The 26,997-nt window shown below is 42.3% G+C and overlaps 1 protein-coding gene, 1 non-coding gene and 1 pseudogene across 2 annotated transcripts in view; 2 read left to right on the top strand and 1 right to left on the bottom strand.

Annotated features, from left to right (window-relative positions):
* The first annotated feature begins 6,833 nt into the window (after window positions 1–6,833).
* On the top strand, window positions 6,834–6,906 carry TRNAG-CCC (transfer RNA glycine (anticodon CCC)). Its single transcript has one exon. It is a non-coding gene; the product is annotated as a tRNA-Gly (tRNA).
* A 16,096-nt stretch (window positions 6,907–23,002) lies between these two features.
* Window positions 23,003–23,861, bottom strand: LOC129640135 (40S ribosomal protein SA-like; annotated as a pseudogene).
* A 1,243-nt stretch (window positions 23,862–25,104) lies between these two features.
* IQSEC2 (IQ motif and Sec7 domain ArfGEF 2) overlaps window positions 25,105–26,997 on the top strand; it is a 78,600-nt gene continuing 76,707 nt past the window's right edge. Inside the window, exon 1 of the mRNA XM_055563917.1 lies at window positions 25,105–26,047. Coding sequence (XP_055419892.1) covers window positions 25,341–26,047 — 707 coding nt within the window. The 5' untranslated portion in view covers window positions 25,105–25,340. The remainder of the gene's footprint in view (window positions 26,048–26,997) is intronic.

Here is a 26,997-nt window from a genome sequence, read left to right as displayed (position 1 = left end):
CTTCTGTGTATTCTTGCCACCTCTTCTTAATATCTTCTTCTGTTAGGTGCATACCATTTCTGTCCTTCATCGAGCCCATCTTTGCATGAAATGTTCCCTTGGTATCTCTAATTTTCTTGAAGAGATCTCTTGTCTTTCCCATTCTGTTGTTTTCCTCTATTTCTTTGCACTGATCACTGAGGAAGGCTTTCTTATCTCTCCTTGCTATTCTTTGGAACTCTGCATTCAAATGGGTATATTTTTCCTTTTCTCCTTTGCCTTTAGCTTCTCTTCTTTTCTCAGCTATTTGTAAGGCCTCCTCAGACAACCATTTTGCCTTTTTTTGTTTCTTTTTCTTTGGGATGGTGTTGCTCACTGCCTCCTGTAAAATGTCACTAACCTCCATCCATAGTTCTTCAGGCACTCTTTCTATCAGATCTCATCCCTTGAATCTATTTGTCACTTCCACTGTATAATCATAAAGGATTTGATTTAGGTCATACCTGAATGGTCTAGTGGTTTTCCCTACTTTCTTCAATTTAAGTCTGAATTTGGCAATAAGGAGTTCATGATCTGAGCCACAGTCAGCTCCCAGTCTTGTTTTTTCTGACTGTATAGAGCTTCTCCATCTTTGGCTGCAAAGAATATAATCAGTCTGATTTCAGTATTGACCATCTGGTGATGTCCATGTGTAGAGTCTTCTCTTGTGCTGTTGGGAGAGGGTGTTTGCTATGACCAGTGCGTTCTCTTGGCAAAACTCTGTTAGCCTTTGCTCTGCTTCATTTTGTACTCCAAGGCCAAACTTGCCTGTTACTCCAGGTATCTCTTGACTTCCTGGTTTTGCATTCCAGTCCCCTATGATGAAAAGGACATCTTCTTTGGGTGTCAGTCCTAGAAGTTATTGTAGGTCTTCATGGAACCATTCAACTTCTGCTTCTTCAGTATTACTGCTTGGGGCATAGACTTGGATTACTGTGATATTGAATGGCTTGCCTTGGAAACAAACAGAGATCATCAGTCATTTTTGAGACTGCACTCAAGAATTGCATTTCAGACTCTTGTTGACTATGAGGGCTACTCCATTTTTTCTAAGGGATTCTTGCTCATAGTAGTAGATATAATGGTCATCTGAATTAAATTTGCCCATTCCAGTCCATTTTAGTTCACTGATTCCTAAAATGTTGATGTTCACTCTTGCCATCTCCTGTTTGACCACTTCTAATTTACCTTGATTCATGGACCTAACATTCCAGGTTCCTATGCAATATTGTTGTTTACAGCATCAGACTTACTTCCATCACCAGTGACATCCACAACTGGGCGTTGTTTTCGCTTTGGTTCCATCTCTTCATTTTTTCTGGAGTTATTTCTCCACTCTTCTCCAGTAGCATATTGGGCACCTACTGACCTGGGGAATTCATCTTTCAGTGTCATATCTTTTTGCCTTTTCATACTGTTCATGGGGTTCTCAAGGCAAAAGTACTGAGTGGTTTGCCATTCCCTTCTTCAGTGGACCATGTGTTGTCACCTCCTACTGCACTTAAAATAGAAACCCCAAACAGCAATGTTCCCAACTTCTTGCCACAAACTACCTGCAAACTCATGAGATTCTAACCTGACTGATCCCTGCTCTTTCCCTTCTGTCACACTGGAAATGGTGTCATTTATCATGCTGACTGATCCTTCCATTGGTGCTCTGTGCCCACTCAGGAAAACCTTGATATTTCAGTTTCCTCTCTCCCTCCTGTATCTTTCATATCTCCCTCTCTATTGACTCATCCTTTAAACATGTTCAGGTCTCTTATAACATAAAAAAATTGACCTATTTACAATAGCATCAAAAGGAATAAAATACAGAGGAATGAATTTAACCAATGAGATGGAAGACTTGCATGCTGAAAACTACAAAAGATTTGTCGTTTGTTGTTTAGTTACTAAGTTGTGTCTGACTCTTCTGCAACCTCATGGACTGTAGCCCGCCAGGCTCCTCTGTCCATGGGATTTCCCAGACAAGAATACTAGAATGGGTTACCATTTTCTTCTCCAAGGGATCTTCCTGACCCAGGGATATATAACCTGTGTCTCTGGCATTGGCAGATTCTTTGCTGAAGGAAATTAAAGAAGACCTAAATAAATGGAAAGATATCCCATGTTCATGGATTGAAAGTTTTAACAATTTTAAGATGGCAATACTACCCAGATCCGTCTACATATTGAGTTTAATTCCTATCAAAATCCCACTGACCTTTTCTTCAGAAAAAGAAAAGTTGAGCGTAATATTCATATGGAACTGCAAGGGACCTCACATAGCCAAAATAGTCTTGAAAGAGGAAAGCAAAGTTGAGGGACTCACATTCCCCAGTTTTGAAACTTACTACAGTGATCAAAACAGTGTGGTACTGGCATAAAGACAGACATATAGATCAATGGAATAGAACTTGGAGTCCAAAATAAACCCAAATACCTGTGGTCAATTGATTTTCAACATGGATGCCAGCATCATTCAATGGGGCAAAGACCAGCCTCACCACAATTGTTGTGGGATAACTGGTTAACCACATGCAAAAAAATATTGAACTCTTTACCTTACACCATCTATAAAATTTAACTGAAAACAAATCAAATACCTAAATGTAAGAGCTAAAACAATAGAACTTCTATATGAAAACATAAGTGTAAATCTTTGTAGACTTGGATTTGGCCATTAAAAGCACAATCAACAAAAGAAAAGAAAAGATGATTTGGACTTTATTAAAAAAAAACTTTTGTGCATCAAGGAACACCATCAAGAAAGTGAAAAGATAAGCTACAGAGTAGAAATTATTTTCAAATCATACATCTGATAAGGAACTTGTATCTAGAATACAGAAAGAATTTTTACAACTCAGCAACAAAAACAACACAATTGAAAAATGGGAAAAGGACTTGAGTAGAAATTTCTCCAAAGAAGATATACAAATGACCATGAAACTCATGGAAAAAATTCCCACTATCAGTCATCAGGGGAATGCAAATCAAAGCTACAATGAGATACCACTTTACACCCACTAGGATGGCTCTAATAAAATAAAGGAAAATAAGTTCTGGCAAGATTTAGAGAAACTGGAACTTCGTACATTGCTCATGGGAATGTAAAATGGTGTAGATGCTGTGGAACTCAGTTTGGCACTTTTTCTAAAAGATAAACATAGAACTTCCACATGACCCAGCAATTCCACTAAGGCATATACCCAAAATAATTGAAAAAAGATATTTAAACAAATACTTGTACATAAATGTTCATAATAGTGCTATTCACAATATCCAAAAGGTAGAAACAACCCAAATGTTCATAAACTGATGAATGGATAAAACAAAATGGTGGTATACCCATATGATGGAATATTATTTAACCATAAAAAGGAATGAAGTACCAATACATGCTACAGCATGGATGAACCTTAAAAACATTATGTAAGCTAAAGAAGTCAGACACAATAGATCACATATTATATGATTCCAGTTACATGAAATGTCCAGTAAAGGTAAATTCTTATAGACAGCAGATTGTTTCCCAGGGCTGGGCACAAGGAGAGAGTGAGGAGTGACTGGCTAATGGGTACATGGTTTCCATTTGGGATGATGAAAATATTGTGTAAATAGATAAAAGTGATAGTTGCACAACATCATCTATGTATTTTCATTGAATTGTACACTTTAAAGTTGTTAGTTTTATGTTTTGTGCATTTTAGCTCAATTTAAAAAATAATTGCCTCCATTTTTTAAAAAGTTAAACATAAATTTACCATGTGACCCAGAAACTCTAGTCTTAGTTATCTACCTAAGAGAAGTGAAAACATATGTCTGCATGAAAAATTGTACTTGGATGTTCATAGCATTATTTATAATAACCAAAAGGTGGAAAGAACCCAAATGCTCACCAACTGATGAATGCATGAACAAAGTGATATATCCATACCATTTGGCAATAAAAATAAAAAATGAATCTTAAAAACATTTTGCTCAAAACAAACAAAAAACCATTATGCTCAATGAAAGAAGCCATGCACACACACACAAAACCTCACATATTATGAGTCCATTATTATGAAATTTCCAAAAGTTGCAAATCTATAGAGGCAGAAAGTAGATTAGTGGTTGCCTGGGTCTGGCGGCATGGATGGAGAGTGACTATAAATGAGCATGAAGGATCTTTCTGGGGAGATAGAAATGTCCTAAAAGTGGATTGTGGTGATAATAGTACAATTCTGTAAATATGCTAAAATTAATTGAATTGTAGAATTAAAGCAGGTGAATTTTATGCTATGTAATTATACCCCAATAAAGCTGTTTTTTAAAACAACACAAGAACACTCTATCCAAGAGAAGTGGAATACATTTTCTACTCAAATACACATAGAACATTTCCCAGGTTAAGTCATGTGTTCAGTTCAGTTCAGTTCAGTCACTCAGTCGTGTCTGACTCTTTGCAACCCCATGAATCGTAGCATGCCAGGCCTCCCTGTCCATCACAAACTCCCGGAGTTCACTCAGACTCAAGTCCATCGAGTCAGTGATGCATCCAGCCATCTCATCCTCTGTCGTCCCTTTCTCCTCCTGCCCCCAATCCCTCCCAGCATCAGAGTCTTTTCCAATGAGTCAGCTCTTCGCATGAGGTGGCCAAAGTACTGGAGTTTCAGCTTCAGCATCATTCCCTCCAAAGAAATCCCAGGGCTGATCTCCTTCAGAATGGACTGGTTGGATCTCCTTGCAGTCCAAGGGAGTCTCAAGAGTCTTCTCCAACACCACAGCTCAAAAGCATCAATTCTTCGGCACTCAGCTTTCTTCACAGTCCAACTTTCACATCCATACATGACCACAGGAAAAACCATAGCCTTGACTAGACGGACCTTTGTTGGCAAAGTAAGGTTAGGCCATAGAAAAATCATGATAAATTTATGATGACTGAAGCATCATATCAAGCATCTTTTTCAACCACATGGTATGAAACTAGAAATCAATTACAAGGAAAAAAACTGGAAAGTTCACAAATACAGGAAGATTAAACAACATGCTACTTCACAACCAATGACTCAAAGGAGAAATTGAAAGATAAAGGTATTCATTTATTTGGCTGCACCAGGTCTTAACTGTGGCACATGGGATCTTCAAGCCTTGTTGCAGCATGCGGGATCTCTTAGTTGCTGCATATGGGATCTTCAGTTGTGACATGTAGGATCTAGTTCCCTGACCAGGGATCAAACCCAGGACCCCTGCATTGGAAGTGTGGAATCTTAGCCGCTGGACCACCAGAGAATTCCCTGAGATGCAGCAGTTCTAAGAAAGAAGTTCATAATGATGAACACCTACATTAAGAATGAAAATCTTAAATAAAAATTCTAACTTTACAATTCAAGGAATAGAAAAAGAATAAAATAAGCCCAAAGCTAATAGAAAGAAGGAAATAAAGATCAGAGTGGAAAAAATGAAATAGAAACAAAAAACAGAAAAGATCAATGAAACTAAGAGATTAAAAAAAAAGATAAAATAGACAAATCTTAAGCTAGACTTAAAAAGAAATAGAAGACCTAAATCAATAAAATTAGAAGTGAAAGAGGAGTTATTACTTATTTACCACAGACATGCATAGACTTATAAGAGACTACTATGAGCAATTAAATGTCAACAAATTGGGCAACCAAGAAGAAAAGGATAAATTCCTGGAAACATACAACTTACCAAGACTGAATCATGAAGAAATAGAAAATCTGAACAGACTAGTTACCAATATGGTGATTGAGTCAGTTATCAAAAACCTTCCAACAAATAAAAGCCCTGGACAAGATGGCTCCACTGGTAAATTCTACCAAACGTTAAAAGAAAAATAAGTGACAATCCTTCTCAAACTCTTCCCCAAAATAGGAGGAAACACTTCCAGTCTCATTTTATGAGGCTAGCATTACCCAGATACCAAAACCATATAAGAGCACTAGAAGCAAAGAAAATTATAGGTCAATATCCTGTATTCAATACCACATCAAAAGGATAATACAACATGATCTAGTGGGATTTATTCCAGGGATGCCAGGGTGATTATCCACAAACCAATAAATGTGATACACTGCATTAACAAAATGAAGGATATAAATTATATGATTATCCTAATAGATGCAGAAAAAACCTTTGACAAAATTCAACATCCATTCATAAACAAAAACTTTCAACAAACTTGGTATAGTGAGAGAATGTACTGCAGCATAATAAAGGTCATATATGGCAAGCTTCCCTGGTGTCTCAGATGGTAAAGAATCTGCCTGCAATGCAACAGACCCAGTTTCGACCCCTGGGTCACAAAGATCCCCTGGAGAAAGGGATGGCAACCCACTCCAGTATTCATGGAGAATTCCATAGACATCTGAGCCCCGAGGGCTACAGTCCATGGGGTTGCAAAGAATCAGACATGACTGAGTAACTAACACACATGGCCATACTGTCTAAAGCAATGTACAGATAACATTATACTCAATGGTGAAAAGCTGAAAGCTTATCCTCTAGGATGAAGAATGAGACAAGCATGCCCACTTTCACTACTTTTGTTCCACATAGTACTAGAAGTTGTAGCCAGAGCAATTAGACAAGAGAAAGAAATAAAAGGCATCCATATTGGAATGGAAGAATTAAAACTTTCTCTATTTGCAGATGACATAATATTATATATAGAAAACCCTGAACACTCCACAAAAAAAACTAACCAACAAATTCAGTAAAGTCTCAGTATACAAAATCAATATACAAAAAAAAAAATAAATGTACAAAAAAATCAGTTGCATTTCTACATACTAGCAATGAACTATCAGAAAGAGAAATTAGGGACTTCCATGATGGTCCAGTGGTTAAGACTATGTGCTCCCAATGCAGAGGACCCAGGTTCAAGCCCTGGTCAGGGAACTAGATCCCACATGTCACAACTAAGACCCAGCACAAATAAATAGTTTATTTAAAAGAAAGAGAAATTAAGAAAACAATCCATTTACAATTGCATCAAAAATAATAAAATACATAGGAATAAATTTAACCAAGGAAGTGAAAGATCGGCACCTTAAAAACTCTAAGACATTGATGAAAGAACTAGAAGACACACAAAAAATGGAAATATCCTTCATGTTCATAGATTGGAAAAATTAATATTAAAATGGTCATACTGTCTAAAGCAATGTACAGATTCAAAGCAGTCCTTATCAAAATTCCAATAAATTTTTTTCACAGAAACAAACAATACTAAAATTGTTGAAACCACAAAAGACCCCCAAATAGCCAAAGCAATCTTGAGAAAGGACAAAGCTAGAAACATCACAGTTCCTAATTGCAAACTATATTACAAAGCTATAGTAATCAAAACAGCATGTTATTAGACCTTAAAAGTGCTCATTACAAGGAAGAAAAAATTTTGTAACTATATGAAGTGATGGATGTTAACTAAACGTTTTGTGATAATCATTTCACAATATTTGTATGTCAAGTCATCAGGTTGTACACCTTAAGCTTATACAATGCTGTATGTCAATTATATCTCAAACTGGAAGAAAAACAATATGTTATTGGCATGAAAGCAGACATGTTGATCAATGGAAAAGAATAGGGAGCCCAGAAATAAACCCATGCATATATTGGTCAATTTATTTGTGACAAAGGAGTCAAGAATACACAATGGGGGAAGGATAGTTTATTCAATAAATGGTGCTGACCAAATAGGGCAGACATATGCAAAGAATGAAACTGGACCCTTATCTTACAACAAACACAAGAATAAACTAAAAATGAATTAACGACTTGAATGTTAGACCCAAAACCATGTAACTCCTAGAAGAAAACATAAGGTATAAGGTCCTTGACATTGGTCTTGGCAATGATTTTTTGGATTTGATACCAAAAGCAAAGGCAACAAAAACAAAAACAAGCAAGTGAACTAAAAACTTCTGCACAGCAAAGGAGTGAAAAGGCAGCCTACAGAATGGGTAAAATATTTGCAAATAATATGTCTAATAAGAGTTAATATTTAAAATACATAAAGAACTCATGCAACTCAATAGTGAAAAAACCCAAAGTGAAAGTGAAGTCACTCAGTCGTGTCCAACTCTTTGCGACACCATGGACTGTAGCCAGCAGGTTCCTCCATCCATGGGATTCTCCAGGCAAGAGTACTGGAGTGGGTTTCCATTTCAAACAATACGATTATAAAACAGGCAGAGGAACTGAATAGACATTTTCCCAAAGAAGACATACAAATTGTCAACTGGTTAACAGGTACATGAAAGGTGCTCAGCATCACTAATCATCAGGAAATGCATATCAAAACTACAGATATAACTTCATAGTTGTTAGAATGGCTATAATAATAATAAAAAAAAGACAAGCGATAACAAACGGCAGCAAAGATATGGAGAAAAACGAAACCTTGTGCTCTGTTGCTGGGAATGTAAATTGGTGCAGCCACTATGGAAAACAGTATGTAGGTTCCTCAAAAAATTAAAACTAGAACTACACTATGATCCAACAATTCCATTTCTATATATATATCCAAACGAAATGAAAACAGGATCTCAAAAGACATCAGCACTCCCATGTTCACCCAACATTATTCATAAAAGCCAGGATATGGAAGCAACCTAAGTGTCCATCAATGAAAGAAAAAAATGTAATACACACACACACACAATGGAATATTATTCAGCCACAAAAAGAAGGAAATCCTACCATTTGCTACAACATGTATGAAACTTGAGGGCATTATGTTAAGTGATATAAGCCAAACAGAAAAAGAGAAATATTGTATGGTATTCCTTACATGTGGAATCTTTAGGAAAAAAGAGAGAGTTAAACTCATAGAAACAGACAGTCGAAAAGTGGTTGCCAAAGGCTGGGAGTTGGTGGGGGGAATGGGGAGAGGTTGATAAAAGGGTAGACTTTCAGGTATATGATGCATAAGGTCTGAGAATCTAATGAGATTTGTGAGAATCTAGCATGATGACTGGAGAAGGCAATGGCACCCCACTCCAGTACTCTTGCCTGGCAAATCCCATGGACGGAGGAGCCTGGTAGGCTGCAGTCCATGGGGTTGCTAGGAGTCGGACATGACTGAGCGACTTCACTTTCACTTTTCACTTTCATGCATTGGAGAAGGAAATGGCAACCCACTCCAGTGTTCTTGCCTGGAGAATCCCAGGGACGGGGGAGCCTGGTGGGCTGCTGTCTATGGGGTCGCACAGAGTCGGACACGACTGAAGCGACTTAGCAGCAGCAACATGATGACTAGAGTTGATAACACTGTATTATATAATTGAAATTGGTTAAGAGAGTAAAACTTAAAATGTTCTCACCACACACAAAAAAAGGATAACAAGTGCCTCAGAGCCTAGTCAGTGTATCTCTGTCTCTGTCAGGGGTGAACAGTTTGAGAACATTATTTGTACTCCTGTCCATACTCCCTGTTCACTGTTTTCCTTTATCTTTTTTCCTTTGATCACCTCTTAACCCATTACATTTTGGCCTCCACTTCTTCCTTCTTAACCCATTGTAATTTGCCATCCACCCCCACCACTCCATGTTCTCTGCAAGGCTACCAGTGATCTTATTGCTAAATCTAGTGGTTGGTTTCCAGGCTTTGTTTTGTGTAATATTTGGCATGTTAACCATTCCTTCTATTTTGGAAGATGATTTACCCTTGGTTTCTCTGACACTACACTCTCCTGGTTCTACTCTTTACTCTGTGTCAGTGAATTCCTCCATCATCCAGCCAGCCACTTCAGTCATAAATCCAGGCTTCTTCTCTGACTCACTCTGTTAACTACCACATGAAATCCATTCATTCACTAAGCATGCTGATTTTTACCTCGTAAATATTCTCTTGTTCAGATTCTATCAGGGGTTCATGGATCCTGGAAGGTTTCAGAGAATCCATGAATGCTTATGCTGAATTGAAGGCAAAATTTGGTATGATTGTGTGTATTAGCATTTCTCTGGGGAGAATGTATAAGCCATAGCTTTCATTATATTCTCAGACAGGTCTGTGACTCAAAATAAAGTATAACACCATTGATATAACTCCATCTATTTATTGATATTTTCATCCCCTCCTCCCTGCTCCCCCGATCCCACCCACTCTGACCAGATGTAGTTACTACAAAGACCCATTTCTCCATATAACAGTCTCTCTGCAAGACAGCAAAGAGATCAAACCAGTCAATCCTAAAGGAAATCAACCCTAATTATTCATTAGAAGGACTGATGCTGAAGCTGAAGCTCCAATACTTTGACCACCTGATGCGAAGAGCCAACTCATTGGAAAAGACCCTGATGCTGGAAAAGATTGAAAGCAAAAGGAGAAGGGGGCAGCAGAGGATGAGATGGTTAGATAGCATTACCAACTCAGTGGACGTGAGTTTGAGAAAACTCCGGGAGATAGTGAAGGACAGGCAAGCCTGGTCCTTTGCTGCAGTCCATGGGGTCGCAAAGAGTCAGACACAACTGAGCGACTAAACAACAACTTTCTCTTAGGGCCACAAATAAGGAAGGGCTATTGCTGAGGCCATGGACTGAGGCTAGCAGGGCTAGATGTATTCTGCCTCAGGAGGCTACTGTGTGCCACCATGGCCTGCTCCTCTCCCCTCTTTGTGCCAACAGATCATTTATTCTTTCATTTTCCTTCCTATCCCATCTCTCCTTCTTCAATTTCTCCTTTTCTCTTTTCCTCATTCTCCTTCTCTTCCTGTTTTTCTTCCTCAGCTTCTCCCTCATGCTTTATTAACACATTAATTATAGGGTAATCAGACTTTGACCTTGGAGCTTGAAGCCTCTTAAAATCAAGAGTAGAGGCAGCATTCACCTTGCTCATTGGCTCTTACTTGCAGAGTCCCCAGGACACCCTCCACAGAAGAGAAAAGGGGAGGGAATGGGCCTGAGCTTGGAGGTATGGAGTCAATAACTAGGGAAATCCCAGCCCCAAGTATAACTGTAATGAATTAGAAGAAATATGTGAGTCAGGTCAAGAAATCATAGATCTTACAACTTTTTATCAAAACAAAGTTTGGAAGAAATTTAAAAAGGTATCTAACCCAATCTTCCTCCCTTTTCATCCTTCTTGATTCTTTCTGTTCTTCACCCCATACATCCATCAACAAGGTTTTTAGCTCTACCTTAAAATTTATTCCATTCCACTATTTTATGTACTATAGCTTCTGGTACTGTAGCTATCTTGAAATTGGGTAGTATCCTCCAATTTTCTTCTTCAATGTTGTTTTGGTGGACTAGATCATTTCTTTTCCATATGAACTTTTGAATCACTTTGTCTATATCTACAAAATAGTTTAGCAGGTTTTGACTGAATCTATATTGAATCTATAGATCAATTTGGGATATTTTAACAATATTGAGACTTTCTATTCATGGGCTTCCCAGGTGGCTTAGTGATAAAGCATCCGCCTGCTATGCAGCAGATGTGGATTTGATCCCTAGGTCAGGAAGATCCTCTGGAAAAGGAAATAGCAACCCACTTCAGTATTCTTGCCTGGAGAATCCCATGGACAGAGAAGCCTAGTGGTCTACAGTCTATGGGGTCGCAAAAGAGTCAGACATGATTTAGAGCCTAAACAACAACAATTCATGAACATGGACTATCTCTCCATTTATTTAGATATTCTTTGATTTCTTTCATTAATGTTTTGTAATTTTCCACATTCAGATACTGTACATATTTTTTTATATTTATACTTAATTCATTGTTTTGCAGCTATTGTAAATAGTACTGTTTTCTTAAAATTTCAAATTCTAATTTTTACTACTGGCATATAGGAAAGCAACTGATGTTTGTGTATCAACCTTGTATTCTGTAGCCTTGCTATATGTACTCTTTTTTATATATATATATATACTCTTATTATTTCCAGAAAAGTTTTTTTTTTTGTAGATTGTTTAGGATTTTCCACAATCCTCCAAATTTTCATAAATTGTATTTTTCATTTAACTCAAAATATTTAAAATTTTCTCTTGAGACTTCTTCTTTGACACATGTGTTATTTAGAAGTATTTTGTTTAATTTATAAACATTTGGGGATTTCCTGGAAATTTTTCTGTTGCTGGTTTCTAGTTTAATTCCATTGTAGTCTGAGAACATATTTTGTATGATTTCTGTTCTTTTAAATTTGTTAAGATGTGTTTTATGGCCCAGAATATGGTCTACCTTGATAAGCATTTGTTGCAAACTGAGAAAATGTATACTCTGCTGTTGTCAGAAGGAGTTCTTTGTAAGTGCCAATGAGATCAAGTTGATTGATACTGCTGTAAATTAATTTAAAAAAAGAATGGATCACAGATTAAAAAAAAAAAGAAAGAAACCTGAATTTTACATTTAAAAAAATCCAGAAAACTTAGTTAAAAATAAAATTATTTAAAAATTTTTTAAAATAGATAAAAATAGATCCAAAATCTTTACACTTATCTTTCTTCATCATCACTCTCCTAGTCTAAGCTATTTTGGTCTCCTGCTTAGACCTTCTGACTGGCCTCATCACTAGCCTCCTAACTGGTCTACCTGTTTTCAGTTTTGCTCCTACTATAATCCATTTCCCATATATCAGACAGAATGATCATAGACATGTCAATCCCAGCTCAAAACCCTCTAGTGGCTTGTCATTGTACCTGGAATAAACACCTTTGTATGGCTGGCATGGTCCTACCCAGGCTTGCTACAGAATTTCTCTCCTACTTCATTTAGTACCAATCAGACTTTTTCTGACTGGTAATCCCTTAAATACCCCAAGATCATTCCCACTCTACGGCTTTCACCCTTGTGTTTCACCTTGCTTGGGAAGCTATGTCTCTGGATCTTCCTGAAATGATCACTTTCTTGTCATTCAATCTCACCTCAACTCTCCCTCCTAGGAGAGACTTTCCCTGACTAATCTATAAGTGACAATGTGGTCAAGTTGATTGATAGTGCTGTTCAGGTAAAAATATATCCCAAATCTGTCCAGAGACCTTCACTGACTATTTAATCTTGTTCCCCACATCTACCCAGTCACATTACCTTTGTACAATATTTTCAAAACACTTTCACTTTCTGAAATGATCCTGTTCCTATATTTGTTGGTTGTTTATATCTGTCATCCTTTCTCTAAAACGTGACCACCGGGAGAGCAGGGACCCTCTTCATCACTGAATTGTCAGCACCTAGAGCAGAGTAGGCACCTAAATATTTATTGAATGGCTGCACTTCTGTTTGAACATTCCCAGTCCCTTGGAGCTGACTGCTTTGATCCATAAGGCAGCCAGTGCCTCTTTGGATGGTTTTTTGTGTTAGAAATTTCATCTTTCACTTGAGCTTAGCACTGCATTCTTGACCATATAAACAGATTAGAAGAGAAAAAATAACTTACAATCATTATGAAAGATGCTGAGACTTTGATAAAACTTAACACCTGTTAGTGACAAAAAAATGTTCTAAGCATGTTAGGAATAAGAGGGAACTTCCTTAAACTGATGAAAAACATCCTCCAAAATCCCACAGGGAATGTATATAATGGTTGAACACTGAAAATTTTCCCTTTAAGATAAGTAACAAGACAGAGATGCCCATTATCACTCCTTTTGTTCAGCGTTGATTTGGAGATCCTGCACCATAAGGGAAGGAAGTGAAATAACAGGAATAGGGATTTGGAAAGAAGAAACAAAACTGTCATTTAAATCTATTTTCTATCTTTCACCCACTGGTTCTCCTTCAGTTTTCTGGAGGCCCACAGACCAAAGCTGTCCCTTCTCCATGACAGTCCAGGTCTTCTTTCATCTCTGGGCCTCAGTCACCTTAACTAGAAAATGAAGGGTTGGACGAGGTAATCCAAAAAGCTCCTTGTGGTTCCATCTTCCCATAATTCTTTGAGCCCAGATAATTTCTCCTGCAGGCTAAACATCTCTGTTTTCCTCGGTAGTTCCTAATAGTGATGACCAGAGCCCTCCTTTCCTAGAAACACATTCCATTTTTTTTAAAAAATATGTGGTTTCCAGAACTGGGGCAGAAGGTGAAGAAAGGATAGGGCATGAAAAGATTGGAGTAGAGGGAGTTAGACTGAAAACAGAGTTTAGACATGAAATGGTAGAGAGAGGCAGCAGAGGTTTCAAGGGGCAGGGGTATCTGAGGGAGAGGTTGCCTGGTAGGGGAGAACTCCTTGACTTTGTCCCTGGGGTGAGAAGAGGGTCTCCTGCATGGTTTGGGGGAATAGTGATGGGAACTGAGTTTGTAGCTGTCTCCAAGCATTTGGTGGCTCTGTCAGTCCTTCCTTCCAGCTTTCCTACCCTGGGCTCCAGGACCTTCCCTCCCCATTGCTGAGTTGGAGGGAGGGGGATTGAAAGCCAACGCAGGGTGGGAAGGGAGACTGCACAGAGCTAGGCCCCTGTCCAGGAGGCAGGAGCAGCCGCCACAGTAGGAGGGAGCAGCAAGCCAACAGCTGAGTGAGACAAGGCCTGGGTTATTTTTTTTTTCCAGTTTGTTGGCATGTGGGTGGATTTTTCTCCTTTTTTCTTCTCTCCTGCTCTCTGCCGTTTCCACAGAGATGTGGGAGTTTGCAAATTTGTCTCAGTGGAGGGGAGAGGCAAGAGCTGATTTGGGGGGTCCTTGTCAGGAACCAGGGAAGCAGAGAAGGACACTGCAATTCTGGTAGCAAGAAAACTAGAACCCATTCCCTGATGGTATCACTGGGGCAAGGAAGGCTTCACTCGCTTTCCTTTCCCCCAATGCTGCAGAGGGATATATTCTCACCTCTGTTCAACTCTTTGCTCTCAAATCCATCCCACCTGGTGATTGCAAAAGGCTTTCTCTGATTCTTTCTTTGCTCTGCAATGCCAAATGCCCTTTCCTCGGGTCCCTGAACAAACTATGGGCACCCTGAGACTATTTCACCCAGAGGTTGCTTTCCTCTCCAGTATGGCCTGGGGTTGGGGGTGAGGGGCTAAGGAACTTTCCTTTTTTTCTAGCTATACATGTAAAGGATTAAAAAAAAAAAAAACCAAAACAGTACTTATAGCACATGCTAAGTGCCAAATGAGTATTTCAGGCTTTCAGAGGGGGAAGCTTTCTGAAAGAATTAAGGGGTGAGTAATTTACAGAAGTCTTCCTGGAGGATGTAGAGCAGAGACAAATTGACAAAGTAGGTAAGGGCATGCCAGGCAGAGGCACACAGCACGAAGCTGTGGGTCTGGACACCTAGATGCTGATCCTCGTTCTGCCATTTTGTAACGTGATGTTGAAAAAGGAAGTTACTTCCCTTCTCTTGGGCCATCTTTTCTCATTGGGAAAACAGGCTGAATCTCTAAAAGCTCTGCAGATTTGTGGAGCTGAATCCTGATTCCTGGCCATGGGGCTTATGAGCCATCTAATGAGATCATGCGTATCCAGAGTGTGTTGAACACCATCAAGGGGACCAACTGTACCATTTTGCCTGGGACTGAGAGGTTCCCTCGGAAGCAGAATTTCAGCGCTCAAACAAACTATCTTGAGCAAACTGGGATAGTTGGTCACCCTAGCAAGGCACACATCCCCTACTTGTTATTATCACTATCGTTATCATTATTATTACCACTAGAGGGCAAAACTCTCTTATGCCTCGGCCCAAAACGTAAGGAAGTGTCCGTCATTCCAGGACCGACCAATCCTCTCAGTCCTTCTCTAGAAGAGAACCCTGAGGAACAGAAAAATCTGTGGACCTTGAATTCCTGGAGCTTCCTTTTGGCCTTGCCAGCCCTACACGGTCTGATTTTGCCAACTGTGCCCAAACCCTGATCGGGACTCACTTGCCTATTCTGCCCCACTATGGCAGAACCGCCCTTTTCTTAGGGGACTGGGGACATACAGGGATGCTGACACATAGTTTTGGTTTGTCTGAATGCAACAGGCAGTTTCACACGGATTTCCTGCTCTCATGCTTTGACTTTCTGGCAGTATATACATTCTACAGGGGCCTCCCAGGTGGCGCTAGTGGTAAAGAACCTGCCAGCCAATGCAGGAGAGGTAAAGAGACCTGGGTTTGATCCCACCCCTGGGTCGGGAAGATCCCCTAGAGGAGGGTATGGCAACCCACTCCAGTATTCTTGTCTGGAGAATCCCCATGGACAGAGGAGACTGGTGGGCTACAGTCCATAGGATCACAAAGAGTCAGACATGACTGAAGCTACTGAGTGAGAGAGACATTCTACAAGGCAGCTGCATTGATACAGGAGCTGGCTTTCTCTTTCCCAAAGAATTGATTTCCATATTACCTTATTTCTGTCATCATATCGAATTGTAGTTATAATTTATCTATCTATATATCCCATTAGATGGTTGATTCATGCATTCAACAAACATAAATTGCTTATTGTTTACCTACCACATCCAAGGCTTTTTGCCAGATTTGTGGTACAGTGGGGGGGGGGGGGTTGGCGCAAAACAAACGGAATATCTGCCCTTGTAGAGCTAACAGTCTAGAGAGGGAGGTGGGAGGGAAGCAAACAAAGAATCACACAAATCAATATGTAATTATACACTTGCTAAGTTCAAGGAAGGAGAAGGACTCACCAAAAGCATGTACCAGAGGGTTCTGCCTCATCTGGGAGTGAGAGAAGAAGCTGCTGATGAACTGACATTTGAACTGAGATCTGAAGAATGAATAGGCAGTAAGTAGGCAAAGGCAACAGAAAACAGCTTTCTATGGCAAAGGAACAGCAGGTGTGCAGGGCCTGAGAGGGGAAGAGCCCAGCTCCCAGGAGGAGCTGTTTGCTTCTTGAAGGCACAGCCTGCTTCTTGTTCATTTTTGCTATAGCTCCAAGCCTGGCATACAGAGATGCCAAATAAAATGTCCGGGGAATTTAACTGAATGAAATTTGGTCTTGGAAATTATCATAGGTTGGAGGTCAAAAGACCTAACTTCTGATTCCAGCCCTCCTGGGCAATTCGATTTTCCAACTGCTTACCATGCACACATCATGTGCAAGGACCTGGGGTCAGACTGGGCTTGGGGAAAGGTAAACAAAACAAGTCTCTGGCCTTCAGCAGCATAGGGTCTGGTGAAGTGGCTGACAGATACACAGGCTCCTTCTACTCTCTGGGCCTCGTTCTCTTTGGTTCTAAAATGAAAGGTTGGGGTTACAAAATCCCTCAGGCCCCTTCTAGCTTTAAGAGTCTTGACCCGCTCTTCCTTGAATACTGGCCAGTTAGGTGGCAGTGGGAACAGTGGAGTGGTTGCTTCCATTTCTCCTGCCTTCTAGGCTTCACAAAGAATAGGACTGGGGAAGTGCAGACTTGAACTCTAGTTTTGGACCGTTTTCCCTTTTACAAGGGTCTCAGGAGCAGTTAGGGTTCACTGCTTTTGGGGAAAATGTTTCAGAATTCCATGAACCTTTGTTTCATTCTTTCCCGTCTCCTCTCCCCACCTGCCCCTCCCCAGTCTTCTTGTCTACATCTAGAACTGTGTTTGCATATATTAGGGCTTACAAAGAACCTTTAACAACATCGTATCCAAGACTTCCATCCAATGTTTACATTTCCTATGCAATAGACCCTTCAAGTGAAGCCGTCTGGCCACTATTTGAAGACTTCCATTGATGGTTAACTCACTCTTTCCGCTAGGCTTCACCTATGAGACACCACTTCCCTCTGGAAATCTGTCTCCCTGTAATTTTCACCCATTGCTTCTGGCTGTGTCCTTTGGGGCTAAGCAGAATAATTCCACTACATTGCCCCCTGACAGCCTATTGGGTATTCAAAGCCAGGAATCACATCTTCATAATCGTGCTCTCCTTCATTGGTTCAAATCTCCTTAGAATCTGTAAACACAGATTAGTTTATGTAAGATTTATATTCCGCCTACTTTAAAGAGGATATTAGGCGACTCATCAGTTACAACATGAAAGAAAGACAATTAGGGATAAAAATGGGGAAGAAAACAGACCAGAGACCATGTAAAGGAAGCCTGAATAGATGTTGCCAGGTACCTAAAATGAACTGGATTATAATTGGACTCTGAATTTGGCTCGAAGTTTTATGGAAGCTAGGACAAAATTGGAAACACATTGGGTTATGTGGTTTTATGTTCTGACAGAATCATGCTTACAAATCATCTTCAGAGAGAAAATTTTTCCTAAAACAAAACCCAGACTAGTCTATTAGGATTGCTTTCTGTGAGACTGTTCAAGACTGACAGGTACTTCACATACATCTTGGACCCTTCCCCCACTAGTGGAAAAGGGGCCGGAAGGATAATTAATTAATTAGCAAAATGCTGTCTCAGTTTTAAGCACTGCTATCTCTTTAGGGATCTCCACAGGGATGAGTCTTCCTTTTCTGTTCCTTTTTCTTTCTTCTCTGTGCCTCACAGATCATCACTTTCCCACTGTCCTGCTCTTTACAGTCTTCAATCTCAAGACTCTTTGGAATAGCAGACCTCAGGAAATAGCCCAAGCAAGGAGTTACAACCTAGTGATCACACAGCAATTATATGCAAATCATTTCTCTCTGGTCCTCAGTGTTCTCATCTGAAAAATGAGTTAATCTCTAAGCTTCAGCTTGAACATTCTGGACTATAAAACTGAGGGAAAAGACTGATAATTTAAAAAAAAAATTCTTTTTTCCATCTCGTGTCTGGCAGCTAACAGTGTAGAAGATCTGCTCGTGGTAGAGCTATGAGAACCCAATAGGAAAAACCAATTTGAACAGATGCCACCTTCGAATCTGAGGAAAATATTTCATGGCTCTCATCATGATGATGAGTTCTTGTTGACTGGGTACTGGCAGTGGTGAGATGTGGTTTTCAGGGTTCTTTCCTGCTTTAGCTCTGCATTCCTTGGCAAAGCTGGCGCTGGGGTAAGGAGAACTGGAGCAATCACACCAGGGATCGAGGCTTCTGGGAAATGACTCTGGAGGCAGCAGGCAGCAAAAGAAGGTAGTGCCACAGTCTCTGCTGAACGACAACAATGAGCCAATTAAAAAAAATCTTTTTGGGCTTTCCTGGTGGTCCAGTGGTTAAGAATCTGCCTTGCAATGCAGGAAACACGGGTTAAATCCCTGGTCCCAGAAGATCCCATATGCCACAGAGCAACTAAGCCCGTGTGTCGCAGCTACTGAGTCTGCGCTCTGGAGCCCTTGAACTACAACTTCTGAGGCCCATGCACACTCAAGCCTGTGCTCCACAACGAGAGAAGCCACCACAATGAGAAGCCTGCACACTGCAACTAGAGAAAGCCTGTACACAGTAAGAAAGAGCCAAAAACAAATAAATTAGTTTTAAAAAACCCTTTGTAGTGTGTAATATTTGATACACATAACATCCATGTGGAACCCCTTCCCTCCCAGCCTGTTACTCTCCTGCTCAAAAAACTTTCCATGACTTTTCATTGCCTATAACAGATTCCAAATGCTCTTGTTTGGCTTTGGAATCTTCTCCAAGTGGAAACAAGCCATGTCTTCTTATCTCCTCCTGTCTCTTACAACACATGTGCACGCACACACACTTGTGCTTCTATTTCTCTCTTCAATCAAATTATGCATGGTTCCCTAAACACAGTTTTCCTGACTCTGTTCCTTTCCTTCCATGGCACGGGACTCCAACAGGGGTTTCTCAGCTCTACAACTTCCACCTGTTGAAATCCTCAGCCCAGCTCAAATACATGAAGACCTCTCAACATCCTAGTCCTGGTGACTCCACTCTTGTGCTTTGCACATTCCATTTTGTTACTCCTTTTCGGAACATAGGATTGATCGTAGTTCTCTGACTAGACTGGGAGCACCCTTAGGGTGCAGGCTATGTTTAATTCACCCAGAGCTCTACATCATCCTTCCTTGCTTTGCCTTTCTCCAGAACACCATCTGGGGTCATTTCCTAGGGCTGCCGTAACAGTACCACAAACCAGGTGGCTTGAAACAGCCAACATTTATTTTCTCTCAGTTCTGGGGGCTAGAAGTCTGAAATGGGACTTCTTCATAGAGAGCAGGGCCATGCTCTCTATGAAGGCTGGAGGAAAGAATTCTTCCATGCCTCTTCTAGCTTCTGGTGGTTGCCAGCAATCCTTTGTGTTCCCTACCATGGAGACTCCAAGCTCTGCCTTCATCTTCACATGGTATTCTGTGTGTGTGTATCAATGTCCAAATTTCCCTCTTCTTTTAAGGACACCGGTCATTAGATGGAGTGAAAGTGAAAGTCGCTCAGTCGTGTCCAACTCTTTGCAACCCCATGGGCTGTATTCCATGGAATTCTCCAGGCCAGAATACTGGAGTAGGTGGCCTTTCCCTTCTGCAGGGGATCTTCCTAACCCATTAGATGAAGACCCATGCCAACAGAATATGACTTTACCTTAAGTACATCTGCAAAGATCCGAATTTCCAAAAAAGATCACATTCACAGGGTGGACATCAAGTTTGGGGGGATACTATTCAACTCAGTATACCATCTGACATGTTCTATGTATTTTAGTTCTTTATTGTCTATCTCCCCCAGTACAATGTCAGCTCATGAGGTTAGGAACTGTTGTCTGTTTGGTTCATTGCTATATCCTCAGTGTCTAAAATACTGCTTCGACACATAGTAGACGATAAATATTTTGTGACTGAAACTTTGTACCCATCTGCCTGCTGCCTCACAATCTGAATGAGAGAAGCAGGGACAGGAAAGGGAACACAGGTTTGCCTGGAACATAATAAATACTCTGTAAATATTTGCTGGAAATAGAAGTATTTGATAGCTATATTAATTTAACTCTTACGGAGCACCTATTTTGTACAAGGTATTAAGGAAAGATACAGAGATGTGAAAAAGAAACATCTGAGCTTCCTGGCTGTGTTTCTGTGTGACCCTGGGCGAGTCATTCAACCTCTGGGTTTCGCTTTCCCCATCCATGACATGGAGGTAATAACATCATCCACCTCACAGGACTGCCATGCAGGTTGAGTTCGTGCATGTAGAGTACTTAGCACAGGGCCTGCCACGTGGTAAGCACCATAGATGTGTTTTTTTTTTTTTTTTAACTGTAGCTGCTGTTATATGCTAGACTTTGTGCAAAGTGTTTTTAAAAAGCAGTTTTATCAAGAAACAGTTCATATACCATAAGATTCCCCCTTTTAAAATGTACAGTTCTGTGGTTTTGAATTAACAGGGCTGTGCAACCATCACCACCATCTAATTTTAGAAAATTTTCATTCTCCCTCCCCAAAACCCCATAGCAGTCACTCCTCTTCCCCCAACCCATGCCCTCGCCCCTAACAACCCTTACTCTACTTTCTGTCTCTATGGATTTGCCTATTCTGGAATTTTATCTAAATGGAATCATGCAATATGAGGACTTTTGTGTCTCTTTTAGCATAATTTAGCATAATGTTTTCAAGGTTCATCCATGTTTTAGCATGTATTAGTACTTCATCCCTTCTTTAAAAATTGAGGTATAGTTGATTTACAATATTATATGTTTCAGGTGTACAATACAGTGACTCACAATTTTTAAAGGTTATACTCAATTTATAGTTATTGTAAAAATTGGCTATATTCCCTGTGCTGTACAATATATCCTTATAGCTTAATTATTTTTAAAAAACTTTTAATTTTGTATTGGAGTATAGCCAATCAACAATGTTATGATAGTTTAGGGTGGTTGGCAAAGCAACTCAGCCATGGGGGAGAATTGTTCTCCCCAAATTCCCCTGCCATTCAGACTGCCACATAACATTCAGAAGAGTTCCCTGTGCTATACAGTAGGTCCTTGTTGGTTATCCATTTTAACTATGGGCTTACTTATTTTATAGACAATAGTTCCCCCTACCCCTCTATTGCCTCTCTCCCCTTCACTCTCCCCACTGGTAACCACTAATTTGTTTTCTATAATTGTAAGTCTGTTTCTGTTTGGTCATACTCATTAGTTTATTTTATTTTTTACATTCCACATATAAATGATATCATACAGTATTTGTCTTTCACTGTCTGACTTATTTCATTTAGCATAATACCATCCAAGTCCATCCATATTGTTTCAAATGGCAAAATTTCGTTCTTTTTATGGATGCACAGTATTCCATCTTGTACATATACCACATCTTCTTTATCCATTCCTCTGTTAATATTGGCATGCATATATCTTTTTGAAGTAATGTTTTCATTTTCTTTGAATATATACCTAGGAGTATAATTGGTGGCTCATATGGCAGTTCTATTTTTAGTTTTTTGTGAGGAAATGCCATACTGCTTTCCACAATGGCTGAACCAATTTACATTCCTACCAACAGTGTACTAGGGTTCCCTTTTCTTCACATCCTCACCAACATTTGTTATTTGTGGTCTTTTGATGATAGACATGCTGGCAGATGTGAGGTGATATCTCACTGTGGTTTTGATTTGCATTTCTCTGATGATTAGTAATGTTGAGCATCTTTTCATGGACCTGTTGACCAACTGTACATCTTCTTTGGGAAAAAGTCTATTCAGGCCTTCTGCCCATTTTAAAAATCAGGTTGTTCTTTTTATATATAGAGAGAGAGTTGGATGAGCTGTTTATATATTTTGGAACTCCAATCATTTTTATGGCTGAATAATATTCCTCCATGTGGATATACCACATTTTGTTTACCCATTCATCAACAGATGAACATTTAATTGTTTTCATTTTTGGGCTATTATGAATAATGCTGCTATGAACATTCATGTATAAGTTTTCACGTAAACATATTTTCATTTCCCTTGGGTATATTCCTAGGCGTGGATTCCTGGGTCATATGGTAATCCTATATTTAACAATTTGAGAAACTTTCAAACGGTTTTCCAAAGCAACCACACCATTTTACATTTCCAGCAGTAACGACTGAGAGTTCCAATCGTTCTACATATGCTCAACCAACACTACTCCCTGTCTGTCCTTTTTATTTTAGTTATCATAGTGGATGTGAAGTGGTATCTGTATATGTGTGTTTTAAGAAACTGATGTTTATTTTTCAACAGCTTCATTTCTGTTTTCTGTTCAAGAGCCTGTGGAGAACAGCTTAATACTACCCAGTGGTCATTCTTACCCATTCACTGGCTTGAGCATTGGGATCAGTCTTCAGCGGTGGGTTGAATGCTCCGATCTTTGGCAGAGAACTGTTCAATAGGCGCAGAGAGCACCAACATGCTTTCAGACCAGCCTGTGATCTCAGGTTGAGTAGCAGTAAACTCAGGAACTAGAGCGGTCCATTCAGTCTGAAATTCCTTCTTGGTCACAGCCTTTCCATCAGTGACCTATTTATTCTTTTCGATCTCTACAGGGTATCTGTAGAAACAGAGATCAGGCATGATGTCCTGTGAGTGCTCATGGAAGATGGTGTCACGCATGCACTGTACTTCCCAGGACAATATTCACATCAGACCTATGGAGTGGGCTCCCTTGTTGTTGCCTGGGGTGGCAGTGTCCATCTGGAGCAGAGGAGAATCTGTGTCACGCAGAGCAATGGCGGGCAGATTAACATAAGATGCCTCTGTGAGAGGGTGGTGGCCAGCTATGGGATCAATGAACACTGGAAGTTATGGCTCATGGAAGGCTGCCTGGATCTCATTAACAAGATTCCAGGAGTGAAGGAGCCAGCCATAGGAGTGGCTCCAGTGGCAGCAGCAAACTTCAGTCCAGTTTGGTGACCAGTATTCCTGGAGGATGTGACACTGACATCAGCTATGTTTTCAATGGCATGAGTCACCAGCAGAAACTTCTCTCAGGTTCTCTTCAGATTTATGATGTAGATGTTATCACTGCATTCTGTAGATGTACAGTTCCATTTGGAAGTCAAGGTTGGTGCCACCTAAGTGGGTTCCTGCTGCAAGGAATTTAAGGATATCCTCCTCCTTCATCTGTAGGGTATCAAGGGCTCTGGACATTGTGAAAGTTTCCTTTTACATTAGGAAGGAAAGCTCACAGTGGTTTTTATCTGCATACCCCTGATGGCTAATAATGTTGAGTATCTTTTCATGTGCTTAATGGTCATTTGTATATCTTTGGAGAAGTATCTATTCAAGTCCTTTGCCCATTAAAAAAAATGGGTTGTCTTTTTGCTGTTGAACTGTAAGAGTTCTTTACATATTCATATATATCATTTGCAAATATTTTCTTTCATTCGCTGCGTTGTCTTTTCTGTGCCAAATGATTTTGCATGCTTTTCCCAAGACCACCCCCTGTGAGGTAGGTGTTACTGAGAGGGAAAAAGAAGTTCAGAGAGATGAAATTTAAATCCAGTTCTGTATGATTGTAAAACTCAAGCTTTCTCTTCTATCCCAGCCTGCTCACAAAGATGAATGAAGACATGTTTCTGGCTTTAAGGAGCTTGGTCTGGCAAAGGACATGCAACAAGAACAAAAACAAATGGGCTGTAAAGCAGAGTTCCACAAGTGCCACAAAAAAAAAAAAAAGTGTGGAGGAAGTGAGCGCTTCTGGCTGGGGAGATCAGGGCTGGCTTCAATGAGGTGGTGTTTGTCTTGCAGGATGGGTAGTTTCATTGGATGGAGGTGATGGAGTAAATGGAGATGAGCATTTCCAAAGGAGAGCAGAAAATGAGCGCTGAATGAATGAATGGAGCTTTGAGCCTAAGACTGGTTGTGATGGGTAGTCCCAGGGCTTGTTGAGGTGGGAGATCCTGGGGACTGCCCATGATATGGGCTAGAGAGAGGTTTCCAGAGGTAGGAAGTCCAGGGGTTGGATGGGATAGGAACACTGACACTTGGGATTGGCAGACCCAGGGGATAGGGAGTCTGAGGGATTCCTGGACCTGGGGGCTGCCTGGGATGGAGGTTCCTGGAAGGTCTTAGATGAGGATTTTGGGCCTGTGGACCCGAGGACATTGGAACGGACTGGGATGGAAGGCTTCTTTAGCCTGCATTAAGCGAGGACCCTGGGACCGGTGAAATGGAGAGATCTCCAGCAGCTTGTGATGGGGCTGGCCCGTGGGGCCCTTGGGGCGGGTCCAGCTTCGGGCGCCTGCTGCGGCTGCAGGTGGGACGCGCGGGGGCGGGCCCGGCGCGCGGGGTGGGGGCAGGGGCGGGGGGCGGGCCGGCGGCCGGGGCGGTCCCGCGCGGCCGCGCTGCGCAGTGACTCCGCAGCGGGCGGAGCGCCGCGGGCCGCGTCCTCGGGAGCCGTGGCGGCGGCGGCGGCGGCGGCGGCGGCGGTAGCCTCAGCTCCTGCTCCCCGTGCCGCCGGCCCCAGAGCTGTCTCCCGGGCCCCCCCGGGCCCCCGGGCCCTCGAGCCCGGTGCGCGCCCTCGCGTCCCGCCGGCCCCCTCCCCCGGCTGGGCCCGGGGGAGGGTGGCGCCGTGAGCGAGCTGGGATCGGGCTTTCCTGCCCCTTCCCCTGCCCCTGGGCAGCCAGGATGGAGGCGGGGTCGGGTCCCCCCGGCGGCCCGGGATCCGAGAGCCCCAACCGGGCGGTGGAGTACCTGCTGGAGCTGAACAACATCATCGAGAGCCAGCAGCAGCTGCTGGAGACCCAGCGGCGGCGCATCGAAGAGCTGGAGGGCCAGCTGGACCAGCTCACCCAGGAGAACCGCGATCTGAGGGAGGAGAGCCAGCTGCACCGCGGGGAGCTGCACCGGGACCCCCACGGCGCGCGGGATAGCCCGAGCCGCGAGAGCCAGTACCAGAACCTGCGTGAGACCCAGTTCCACCACCGCGAGCTGCGGGAGAGCCAGTTCCACCAGGCGGCCCGGGACGTGGGCTACCCGAACCGGGACGGCGCCTACCAGAACCGGGAGGCTGTGTATCGGGACAAGGAGCGGGACGCCTCCTACCCACTCCAGGACACTGCTGCTTACTCTGCCCGCGAGCGCGACGTGGCCCAGTGCCACCTGCACCACGAGAACCCAGCCCTGGGTCGCGAGCGTGGCGGGAGGGAGGCTGGGCCGGCGCACCCGGGCCGCGAGAAGGAATCCGGCTATTCGGCGGCGGTGGGCGTGGGGCCCCGGCCACCGCGGGAGCGGGGCCAGCTGAGCCGCGGCGCATCCAGGAGCTCCAGCCCCGGGGCCGGCGGCGGCCACAGCACCAGTACCAGCACCAGCCCCGCCACAACCCTCCAGAGAAAGTAAGGAACGCGTGTTTGTTTTCCCCGGTTCTTCCCCGCTAGTTCCCTCTTCAACTTGAACGGCTAGTAAAGTAAGAAGCCAGTGCCTGATTCCGTGTCCTCTCCTGTCCCAACCTGTCGGGAAAAGCCGAGCGCCCCCTCAGGCAGCCGATACCCCTTCTCTAGCTTCCCCAGAGTGGGTTGGCCCGATGAGTGCAGGCATCTCTTCTTTCTCAAAACCGTGGCCAGTGAGAGCTTGGAGCAGTCGTCACCCCATCCACTTCTTCACCCCCTCCCTGTATCCTTGCCAGAGAATGGCTTTTCATTTCTTTATTTATTCTATTTGGATGTGCGGGTTGGGATATTTATTGTCTGTCACGATGTCAGCTCAGAGCCGCAGGGGAACGAAAGCCCTCCCTCCCTCCCCCCCACCCCCGGCCGCGACTCCCCCCACCATTCGGGTCTCCTCTGCAGGTCCTGAGCACAGGCCTGATCTTTTCTCCTCTGGCAGCCTCAGCTCCATCCTTTTCCAGAGAGGCAAGTGGGGACCAGAATGGCAGCTGGAGGCTGAGACGTCCCTCTGAGGGGGAACTGCAGCATATCCTGGCCGGGGGAGCAAAGATGGAGGCCCGGCCCTTGGCTAGTTCCTCAAAGACCACCCCCTCTCCACCCTCAAGAAAAACACCGCCCAATTAAAGAGCATACCAGCAAGGGAAGTCTACAGATCTTCCCTCTTGTTGGATCATTGCCAGTGTCTGTGCTGGGGTCCGTGTGTCTGCTTATTTGGGACACCTTGGCAACATCTCTTGGGTTGGTGGGGCATGGGCTGGGTCCATTTCTCCATGTAGATACCATGGTGAGCTGGTTGGGATAAATGTCAAGCTGAGGGAGCCAGGGGTGTGCAAGCTCACAGGGCTGCCTTCAAGGCTCCCTGATTTCTCTTCTGCTGGACTGGAAAGAATACTGAACCG

This window comes from Bubalus kerabau, chromosome X (genome assembly GCF_029407905.1).
Source record: "Bubalus kerabau isolate K-KA32 ecotype Philippines breed swamp buffalo chromosome X, PCC_UOA_SB_1v2, whole genome shotgun sequence".
Classification (NCBI taxonomy): domain Eukaryota; kingdom Metazoa; phylum Chordata; class Mammalia; order Artiodactyla; family Bovidae; genus Bubalus; species Bubalus kerabau.
This window is presented reverse-complemented; position numbering and strand designations above follow the sequence as displayed.